At 42.7% G+C, this 11,515-nt stretch overlaps 2 protein-coding genes across 2 annotated transcripts; both read left to right on the forward strand.

Moving 5' to 3' along the window:
- Positions 1-1,736: 1,736 nt before the first annotated feature.
- On the forward strand, positions 1,737-3,931 carry LOC147421328 (uncharacterized). The gene has a single exon (XM_086504917.1). It carries the CDS (start codon positions 1,875-1,877, stop codon positions 3,201-3,203), a length of 1,329 nt encoding a protein of 442 aa, XP_086361043.1. The 5' UTR covers positions 1,737-1,874; the 3' UTR covers positions 3,204-3,931.
- A 5,237-nt stretch (positions 3,932-9,168) lies between these two features.
- On the forward strand, positions 9,169-10,031 carry LOC147421329 (uncharacterized). The gene has a single exon (XM_086504358.1). The coding sequence runs from the start codon at positions 9,210-9,212 to the stop codon at positions 9,786-9,788; it is 579 nt and encodes a 192-aa protein (XP_086360484.1). The 5' UTR covers positions 9,169-9,209; the 3' UTR covers positions 9,789-10,031.
- The last annotated feature ends 1,484 nt before the right edge of the window (positions 10,032-11,515 follow it).

Genomic DNA, 11,515 nt, shown 5'->3' on the forward strand with positions numbered 1-11,515 from the left:
GTTATGAATCCACTTGTCAGGTTCGATTTGGCACATGTCACATGGGATACAACATGGTTTAGGAACTCAAGGAGTTCGGTTTCGCCAATGTGGAGCAATGATAATGAGGGTCCTTCTCACTCACACCAGCTACCTCCACAAACAAGTACATCTCGTGCTTGATGGATGTCTCTTTCCTGACATCCTTCTTTGAGACATGTTCCACATGTGGCGAATATGAGTCTCTGGGACTGACATTGGCACCTAATTCCTAAATGATGTGTCGCGACGAAGTCCCTACCTGCTGATTGCATCCGTTTATTAGACCATTTGGAGCACGTCGTATAATGAACAATTTCAGTGGGGGCCAAAAATTGTCGGGTACTAAGTATAGACTTGTTGTCATTACAAGCACTGTAAAACCACCTTAACGGAGGGTTTTTTCTACATATAGCCAAGCATGCTACATTTATGGGAATGTCTCATAGTTGGTACCTAGGTGTGACTGAGCTTTCACATTCTGTTATGGTCCAACTCTTGTTGAAAGGCTTTCACGTACGTGCCGTGGAAAGTCTCTTCATGGAATTGCAATTCGGATTTCTTTGTCTTAAATGAATGCAAACTAGGTGTTATGGGCCCTAGTGTTTAACACAGATTTGTTCAGAGCGGCATGCAAATGCATGGACTTTCTTGTTTATGCAATTTTTCGCACTTCGAGTGGAATTTTTCTTGCAGATTTATTATGAGTTTACACCCTACCATACAAGGTAATGTCTTAAGATGGGTGTCTGTGGTTGGATGGTCTACACTCTATGAGCTTACTCCACTCCAACCCGCTTTCAACCTAGTTGGTTGAGTCATAGTTTATCGTCATTTGTGGAAGACTGTCTATAAGTGGTTGGGGGCAAGTACCTCACTCTTACTCTTACTACTGCTATTCATCCCCCGTTGGATGGGCAACTTACAAGTATTTTTCTAGTGCTAAAGGATCTGCTAAGAGCATACATTGGAAAAAAACATTTTGATTGGGCGATTCTCTCCCTCTTCTAGCATTTTCTTAGGTTTTCAACTTTGAACACCTGTAGTGGTGGGGTTGGATACCGATTCAATCGTTTCATAAGTCAAGGACTTAGTAGGTGTGCTGACAAAGCTTGTTGGCATATAACCTTCATTAGGGTGAACATGTAGTTCTGTAGGTTCCAAAATGTTCAGAAGTTTGACAGACACTCCCTATTCTGTCCCTCAATAGCTATGGGTTTTTCAAGATATTCATGCGAGTTGGAACTCAGGCTCACAACTTCATGGATAGTTGCACCAAGGTTTTCTTGCATTTTTCATGTATCTTCAGAAAGTCTGAAACTGGTGATGTCTTTAAACACATTTTAATTGTGGTTACTCCTTTAACACTAGTCCTGTAATTGGACACTCAAGTGTCCTGGGACACTAAAGTGTCCTGTGAACACATGAGTTTCGTCCTTTTTTTTTAATGCATACTTTACGCCAATTTTCGCATAAAACAAAATGTATGTTTAGAGTATGACTCCAAAAATATCATGAAATTTTGGTTTGGGTCAATTGGTGCGTGCTAGTGGTTGGTTAAAATCTCAAGATCTATGTGCTCCTGTTTTTCATCGGCAACGTTCCATGGCTATGGAACTCCAACGTTGGGGCTGGAATGATTCCTACCGTTGGATCTCCATGGCAAAGGAACGCTCAAGATCTTTGGATCTTAGAATCCTTGTAAGTGAGTGCATAGCCTTATCTCACAGGCAATTTCAAAATTCGCCAGCGAAACCGAAAGCAGGCCAAAACTTGCAACGCTGTATACAGAAAAAACCAGGGCTCGCATTTTTTGTTGTCAGTGTCACGCTCGCCCACACACTCTGTGTCCAGCCATGGAGACCTCTTCCTTGCTCACCGGGCTGCCTTCGAGTGCATTTTGCCACAGTTTAGAAGGACGAGAGCTATTGTACCCTGCCATGGGATTTGGTGTTGAATGGGCAAAAGAGGCTCACCCTCTTGATTGGCAGAACAAGCAGTACAAGGGCAAGATTGTGTCGTATAACTCACGCAAAGGGCTGTTCAAATGCATTTTCGATGGTGACGAGACCGCCTACATGTTGTTATGGGAGTCTATACACATGTACATTGTATCTGAGGAAGAAACCATGCTCGATATACGTAATGATACTGCATTTGATGTTGATGATGATCTCTCCTTGGCCGAATTTTTGGCATGTCAAAAGAGGGGAAATCGGAGATCCAATGTATTGCCTTGTGTGGAAATGGAGGTTGTCCTTGATGCAGTTGATATGGAAAGTGGTGATGCTCATTTGATGCAGGTTATGTACACTACGGATGATGCGCTTACTATGAATGCATTGTCTACACATGTGGAAGAAATGAATGAGGAAGCCCCTTTCTTGTCTACATTTGCTTCTATTGCAACTATTCCTCTTGTAGGAGTGTCTGGTGCACCTCCTACGACATGTAAGAGAGGTCGACCTCCAAAGCGTGTCATTGTGGGTAGAGGATGGCCGAAGGCCCAAGATGCTGATTTGATTTGTGATGGCAGTGCTAATAATGTGAATGTGGACACTCATGATGCATTTAGAAAGGCTAAGAGGAATCATGCAAGAAGAATTCATGATGCTAATGGAGATGTAGGGAGTAGTCATGCTCATGGAAAGGGCTACAAGATTCTCAAAACGTGTGGAAAAGTGCAAAAGACGCATGTCAAGAAAGGTCGCAAATCAAGTGTGCATGAAGAAGGTGATTCTTGTGATGAGCATGGATCTATGGGAGAAGAAGATGAATGCGAGGATGAGCTTTTGGAGGCCGAAGGGCCGGTCTTGCGCGATAGTGATGATGAGTCTGATTGGTCTAATGTGACTATTCCTTCATGGAAGAGTGGTGATAAGATGCATGTGGAACTTGATGGTACATTCAAAGTGCTTCCCACATTTGTAGACATTGGAGGTCCAGACTTGGGACAAGTACCAAGAGAACTCAAAGAAATTCAGCTTTTTCTAGCTTTGTTTCCGTTAGACTTGATTGATATGATTGTGGGTGAGACAAATAGATATGCATTGGAAAAGCAAGAACAAGTCTTATGTAAGTATGGCTCCACAAGAAGGTGGAATGACCTTCATAGACACTCTTTTCTGCGATTTATTGGTGTTTCTCGAGTGTTTCTCTTGGCATGGCTTTGCAGTATATGCTAGACAAGAATTATTATTGGAAAGGGGAAACTTGTGGTGTCATGCACTATCCGAACTATGCTGAGAAAATGGGGCAAACTGAGTATCAGCAGATAAAGTGTTTCTTGCATGTAAGAGATAACTCTCAAAGAGATTTCTCTTGGCATGGCTTTGAAGTATATGCCAGACAAGAATTATTATTGGAAAGGGGAAACTTGTGGTGTCATGCACTATCCGAACTATGCTGAGAAAATGGGGCAAACTGAGTATTAGCAGATAAAGTGTTTCTTGCATGTAAGAGATAACTCTCAAAGGCCACTTCTTCGAGGAACGCGAGAGCATAATTTGTGGAAAGTCTTGCCATTAGAGGAAAGTTTGAATGCGACATTTCAAGTGCACTTCAATTGTGGATGAAATATGACTATTGATGAGAGGATTATACCGTTTAAATGTAAGTTGAATCCATGCAGGGTATATAATCCCAAGAAGCCTCACAAGTTTGGGATTTAGTTATGGAACTTATGCGATTCTGAGACTAGCTGGTATAATTATTCCTTTCGGGTGTATGACAAATTGCCTTGTCCAGAGCTTTCATATAATGTTGTATCTATGCTTGCAAAAGATTTGAAACAGAAAGGTCATCATGTATTCTTTGATAGGTGGTTTACATCAGTCAAGCTCTTGATGCATTTGACTGAACAAGGGCATGGTGGTACAGGTACTTATATGACTAACAGGAAAAACTTTTCGGATTTGCAATTGCTACATATTGAGTGCCGTGAGCGTGGTTCTTCTCGGTTTGCATTTGATATGAGGAAAGGCCTTCTTGCATGTAGTTGGATGGACAAAAAGGATTTTTTTTTTTTGCTTCTAATGTCTATGGTATGCAAAGTGGTGAAGTATTGAGGCAGATAGGAAGTGGTCATAGATTTGCACTTACTTGTCCAGACATAGCCATCCAGTATAACAAGAACAAAGCAGGTTGCGATGTATTTGACAGTATGGTCTTGGGATCTAAGTACAGTTTAGAAACTACTATACATGGTTGGAAGTGGTGGCATGCATTGTTTTGGGGCATGTTGGATTCCATTTTTGCAAATGCGTACATAATTTGGAAGTGTTTGCATGGCAAAAAAAATGCAAATCGGTTCCAATTTATGATTCGTTGAACAACTTGTTGATAACCACTTTGCAGGGACTCTCACATGTAAGGCAGTTTTGTATACTAGTGGTAATGGTGACATCATGTTTTTTTTCTCCCTTGGTTGTGATCCTCTTTCTTTGTTATGGAAATGGCCTATGAACTTAGAGAATAGTGGAATTAAGAGAATTAGAGTGAGCAACTTTGAGAGCATAGATAGTGAACTTAATTGGTAGTAGCAACTTAATCATAACACTTAATTAACTAGGCATGAGCAATACCTTTGCGAGAGAGAGAGAGAGAGAGAGAGAGAGAGAGAGAGAGAGAGAGAGAGATTTTAGAGAATATGACAATAGTTGAGGACCGGATTTATGTGGAGCCGGCCCCCCCTCCAAAAGGCATTTGTATTATAGATTCTCTCATTAAGAGAGACTTGATACAATACAATCTTTGTGTTCCTTGAGACCTCTTTGGCAGTATGGAGATAGAAGCTTCATACACCAAGCTTTTGCATAATATCAACAATCAATCTTAGCTTGAAAACAATCAAGAACTCGTGAACATCATTAGTCTTTGTGTTCCCTAAATCATTTGAGTGCATGAGGATGTACACTTTTATGCATCAACTTGTGCCTAAAGCAACAATTAATCTACCTTGCAATACAATTAATCTACTTGCATTAAGTCACTAATCTACTTGCAATAAACCATTCACCTTCTTTCAATAAGCATAACATGCACTTTGTGGAAAGCATTAACTATCCCAAGCCTCAGCCCCAAGACCTCAAACACCTTCGAAGGTGGAGAAAGCTAGCAGGGAATGAGGGTAGGGAAGAGGAAGAAGAAGTATTCCATAGGAGAAATAAATAATTCCTCACTTATCATCACTCTTCTTGCTTAGCATACATAATAGCATAGTAATGAAGAAGAAGGATATGGCAAGCTTAAGCATTGAAGCATAGCTCTTGGTTGGATTTGCATTCCATAGCCAAGAGGGTTGGTGTAGGCTCTCAACTTCTCAAGGAGCTTGGAGAAGGAGATGGAGCTCTTGCACCTTGCCTAGCACACAATGAGAGTGTTTGTGAGTGTGTGTGGGTGAGTATACCCCCTAAGAAACCCCCTAGCTTTCTTGGGTCGACCCCCCCTTGTAGCTCATGCTTGAAGCTCATTGGACCCCTCCAGGCCTAGCCAATCATAAGCAGGAGTCATTACAAGCAACAAGGGTAGCCTTGAGACAAGTGTCCCCCCTTTCCCCTTTGAGAGAGAGGGCTAGATAAATGCAAAATCAATTAATTAAATCTCCTAAATTATCATTGGACCCCTTGGGTGGCCAACCAATAGGCTTCAGGCACACAATGAGAGCAACATGATGAGGAACTTGACAAGTGTCCCTTTTGCTTTCTTTGTACCATGCATGCCTTGTGTGAGTGTGTGGGTGTTCTCTCTCATCCCCCCTCATGTAGGACTTGCCCCCTCCTTGTAGGGATTGAATCTTTGACTTTTTGACACCTCAACCCCTCATGCGTAGGCCCAGTTTCCACCACAAGCTTGGCCCTTAAGCACTTTAAGCTTGGGCTGGGTTCTCACCTCAAGTGCAACCATAACATCTCAAGCATGTCAAGCACCTCAAGCATCTCAATCATTAAGCACGTCAATCATCTCAAGCACCTCAAGCACCTTAGTCATCAAGCATGACAAGGAAAACAAGCACCTCGAGCTGGGTCGGGTTCCCGCACCTCAAGCTCAGCCCTAGCTTACCTAAGGTCAAAGGACTTTTATACACATTATTGAAGGTCTTCAATGAAGCTAACCCTAAGGTCTTATGCTCCATTGGCTAGCCTTGCTCTTTGATAGATCATCTCTCATTTGGGCTCCTTTACCATTGGCCCCGTGTTGAGATAGATCTATAAGCACATGTCTATATCTTAACCCTTGTTTCCGTTTATTCTCTCACATTAAGTGATCAGTTTAATATGAGAAAATCATTTGGGTTGGTTAGATATTAGTTTTTATGACATTGCTCTAAAAGGCATTTGTATTATAGATTCTCTCATTAAGAGAGACTTGATACAATACAATCTTTGTGTTCCTTGAGACCTCTTTGGCAGTATGGAGATGGAAGCTTCATACACCAAGCTTTTGCATAATATCAACAATCAATCTTAGCTTGAAAAAAATCAAGAACTCGTGAACATCATTAGTCTTTGTGTTCCCTAAATCATTTGAGTGCATGAGTATGTACACTTTTATGTATGAACTTGTGCCTAAAGCAACAATTAATCTACCTTGCAATACAATTAATCTACTTGCATTAAGTCACTAATCTACTTGCAATAAACCATTCACCTTCTTTCAATAAGCATAACATGCACTTTGTGGAAAGAATTAACTATCCCAAGCCTCAGTCCCAAGACCTCAAACACCTTCGAAGGTGGAGAGAGCTAGTAGGGAATGAGGGTAGGGAAGAGGAAGAAGAAGTATTCCATAGGAGAAATAAATAATTCCTCACTTATTATCACTCTTCTTGCTTAGCATACATAATAGCATAGTAATGAAGAAGAAGGATATGGCAAGCTTAAGCATTGAAGCATAGCTCTTGGTTGGATTTGCATTCCATAGCCAAGAGGGTTGGTGTAGGCTCTCAACTTCTCAAGGAGCTTGGAGAAGGAGATGGAGCTCTTGCACCTTGCCTAGCACACAATGAGAGTGTTTGTGAGTTTGTGTGGGTGAGTATACCCCCTAAGCAACCCCCTAGCTTGCTTGGGTTGACCCCCCCTTGTAGCTCATGCTTGAAGCTCATTTGACCCCTCCAGGCCTAGCCAATCATAAGCAGGAGGCATTACAAGCAGCAAGGGTAGCCTTGAGACAAGTGTCCCCCCTTTCCCCTTTGAGAGAGAGGGCTAGATCAATGCAAAACCAATTAATTAGATCTCCTAAATTATCATTGGACCCCTTGGGTGGCCAACCAATAGGCTTCAGGCACACAATGAGTGCAACATGAGGAGGAACTTGACAAGTGTCCCTTTTGCTTTCTTTGTACCATGCATGCCTTGTGTGAGTGTGTGGGTGTTCTCTCTCATCCCCCCTCATGTAGGGCTCGCCCCCTCCTTGTAGGGATTGAATCTTTGACTTTTTGACACCTCAACCCCTTATGCATAGGCTTAGTTCCCACCACAAGCTTGGCCCTTAAGCACTTTAAGCTTGGGCTGGGTTCTCACCTCAAGTGCAACCCTAACATCTCAAGCATGTCAAGCACCTCAAGCATCTCAATCATTAAGCACCTCAAGCATCTTAAGCACCTCAATCATCAAGCACCTCAAGCACCTTAGTCATCAAGCAGGACAAGCAGGACAAGCACCTCGAGCTAGGTCGGGTTCCCGCGCCTCAAGCTCTAGCCCTAGCTTACTTAAGGTCAAAGGACTTTTACACACATTATTGGAGGTCTTTAATGAAGCTAACCCTAAGTTCTTATGCTCCATTGGTTAGCCTTGCTCTTTGATAGACCATCTCTCATTTGGGCTCCTTTACCATTGGCCCCGTGTTGAGATAGATCTATAAGCACATGTCTATATCTTAACCCTTGTTTCCGTTTATTCTCCCACATTAAGTGATCAGTTTAATATGAGAAAATCACTTGGGTTGGTTAGATATTAGTTTTTATGACATTCTTGGACTCGTATTTGACATTTATATATGCATTATATGAATTGATGTTGACTTGTTCTCTTACGTGCAGCTTTGAGTTGCTGTTTTGATAAATCCAACCAAAAGAAAGGAATTGTTTCATTGCAAAAATGATTTTTCATGTGGTACTCATTGATAATTTTCATCTAAAATTTTTATTCAAGTCCTTATCTTGTATATAACACTCCCTCCAAAGCTAGTGGTCAAATGGTATACAACAAAGACACTAGATTTTTAATAAAAATGCTTAAAAAGTGTCCTTTTTGGTACGAAATTGGTGTTAAAGTACTCAAGTGAGTTACAAATTGAGTTACCATTTTGATACAAGTGGTTGCAAAAGGAGAACAATGCTGAAAATCAAGATGTTGCTCTTGGTTTCATTGAACCTCCTCACTCCACCAATTATCTATCATAAGGACAACTGACCCACGTATGGGACGTCAATAAAGAAAACATCAGCGTTCTTACGAAGATATTACCACTTGTGTTTTTGAGGACGAAAAAGCTTCTCCAAGGGGGGAGTAATGTCATGGCAAGGGCAAACCCAGGTGAGTAGAACTTGGGCCAAGGGCCGACTGCTAAAGGCGAACGGGAAGATTCTATTCAGTTTGGCCAAGGGCTTTATAATGGGAGGTTGGGCGGAGAATCTCATTACGCAGCTCCTGGGTCTTACATGTGTTGTTGACTTCTGCAACTATTCTTGCGCGTAACCATGCTTAGTTTTTAGTGTCTTGCTCGTAGCTATGTCGGAGCTTAGTTAGCACAATTATCTCTTATTGATACTTGTGCCTCACGTGACCGCTACCTAAGTACATATCTCTCAGTGTCTTGTTCGTAACCATGTCAGAGCTTAGTTAGCACAAATTTTCTCTTATTGATACTTGTGTCTCATGTGACTATTACGTAAGTACATGTGCCTGTGCCTCGCGTGACCACTGCCTAAGTACGTGTACTTGTGTGTGTGTGTGTGTGAGAGAGAGAGAGAGAGAGAGTGTGAAGAGAGAGAGCACTTTGTGAAGAATCATTTTCACTTTATTATGGGAGAGAGAAAGACAGGAGAGCTTTCCGTGGCGCAGAGAGAGAGAGAGAGAGAGAGAGAGAGAGAGAGAGAGAGAGTTAGTTCATGACGTACACCATGGCATGTGTGTCATTGTGATGATATCAACTCAAACAAACAAGAAGTTAGAACCACAGTAGAATAGAATATGGCGATGGCCCTCCCCCTCGCCCTCATGCCTGCTCCCCGCATATTCGTTATTTTGCTCAGAGCAGCGGCAGTCCCCTTAGGCGCCCTGCTCACCCTCTTCATGTTCCTCGTCCATCACCTGTCGCTGCTGCTCCCCATGCCCATGCGGCGCAGGCTCTTTAATAGTAATGGGCCTCATCATCGTCTTCATCATGAAATGAGCCCCTTCATCAGCACCACAGAAGAGCTGGACTACCTGCCCCCGCATGAGGCTCATCACCCCACGCTCTTCCGCCAGCCCATTCACTCTCATCCTCATCCCTCTCTACACCTCCAAGCCTTCATGCCCTCTTTGCTGTTTGACAGCCTGCGGCCTCATCCTCATCATCCTGAGCAGCATGGCGATGGCTCCCCCACTTGCTCAATATGCCTCGAGCCCCTCATGCACTTCGATGAGGTTCGTTGCCTTCCCCTCTGCGGCCATGTCTTCCACACCGCGTGCATTGATGTGTGGATCCTCCGGCGCTGCCGCCAATTAGCCTGCCCGCTCTGCAGAGCCTTGCTCAATTTGGACACTTGTGCTCCCAGCTCTAACTAAAGCATGTGACACTGTAACAAGACAAGGAAGTTGATGCTGTCTTGAGCTTACAGGTTAATCCAGCTATGGCGGACACACATACTGTCAATCACACATGTTAAGAAGAGAGTTCATTATCTAACCAGGACCCTCTTATGAGTCACTTTCCAGATCTCTATCCGTGCTGCTTGGCAGTACATTCACTGCCAATAACAATCACTTATTTACTTACTCAATATTAAGCTCTTGAATTTCTATGTTTAAGTTTTTTTAGCCCTCCCTTTTGGTTGAGCGCAAGGGCGCAAGGCCCTTTTAAATATGGTCCCCTATACTCCCTCTAAAATCAATGTTACAGAGAAGAGCCCTTTTAAATGTGGAGGGCCCTTTTACCCTAGTTTAGTACTAAAATAGCATGTATGAAGAAACTAGTTTCTATAATGTGTCCTTTATAATCCTTTGTGGAATGGAAAGGCCGAATAATTTTAACAAAGTTTGAGTTAGGTTTTCGAGCGAGCTGAACGGAACGAGTTTTTTTTTTTTTTTTTTGAGGATCTTCTTCCTTACTTCCCCTTCCTCCTCTTGCCGCCTGTGTGCTCCCTTCTCTTCACTTGCTCCTCCTCCTCAACTTCCTCCTCCACCTCCTCTCTCCATCTACTCCTCTAGCCGCCCTCCCTCCTCCAACAATCGCCCTTCTTTCTCAAGATTCTCCTCTTCTTTCTCTCTCTTTCCCTATCACTATATAACCTCTCTCTCTCTCTCTCTCTCCCATTTTCCTCTCTCGGTCCCCCTATCTCTCTCTCTCTCTAACCCGTTCCCCCCCCCTCTCTCTCTCTCCCTCTCCGCCTGCCCCTCTCTCCGGCCCCTCTCCTTCCCCCTTCTCTTTCCCTCCCCATCCTCTCTCTCTCTCCCTCTCTCTCTCTCTCTCCTCCCCCCCCCCCCAACCAACTCTCCTCATTGGATAGATCTTTAAGGTCTCTTGGGATAGTTTTCTACTACGTTAAAATTCTCTTTTTCTTTTTCTTCTCTCTTGCTCGCTCCGTCTCTCTCTCTCTCTCTCTTTTCTAGAGAGAGAGAGAGAGAGAGAGAGAGAGAGAGAGAGACAGGGAGTGGGTAGAGAGAGATAGGGGGCTTAGAGAGAGAGAGAGGTAGAGAGAGAGATAGCACTAGAGAAATACATTGTCCTTAACTGAAAAAAATAAGGGCAAACTTGAATTTCTCTCAATTTTTAGAGAGAGTGTCCCTATCTCTCTCTACCCACTCCCTCCCTCTCTCTCTCTCTCTATACGAAAGAGAGAGAGAGAGAGAGAGAGAGAGAGAGAGAGAGAGCACTAGAGAAATACATTGTCCTTAAGTGAAAAAAATAAGGGCAAACTTGAAATTCTCTCAATTTTTAGGTCAAAATTTAAAGGTTTTGCCGGTATTTACACTTAAACTTGTGAATTTCTTAATTTTCTTCAGAGACCTCTCAACATATAATCAAGATTTTACAATTTACCTGGTTGAAAACACTATACCTCATTTTTTTTAACTCTGATAGGGGGGTTGGAGAGGGTGAGTGAGGAGAGAAGGGGGGAGGGATTGTGAGAGGGAAAGAGGGGGGGAGAGCATTGGCTTGTTTTTTTTAATACAAAGAGGAAAAAAAGAATGAAAGTAGTTTAATGACAAGGGGGGGAGAGCATTGCCTTGTTTTTTTTTAAACAAAGAAGGAAAAAAAGAATGAAAGTAGTTTAATGAAAAAACAAGCCAAT

Source organism: Adiantum capillus-veneris, chromosome 28 (genome assembly GCF_014529385.1).
Source record: "Adiantum capillus-veneris isolate H3 chromosome 28, ASM1452938v2, whole genome shotgun sequence".
Classification (NCBI taxonomy): Eukaryota; Viridiplantae; Streptophyta; class Polypodiopsida; order Polypodiales; family Pteridaceae; genus Adiantum; species Adiantum capillus-veneris.

Coding starts and splice junctions, on each gene's coding strand:
- LOC147421328 (XM_086504917.1), top strand. CDS start 1,875: ATGGAGACCTCTTCCTTGCTCACCGGGCTGCCTTCGAGTGCATTTTGC.
- LOC147421329 (XM_086504358.1), top strand. CDS start 9,210: ATGGCGATGGCCCTCCCCCTCGCCCTCATGCCTGCTCCCCGCATATTC.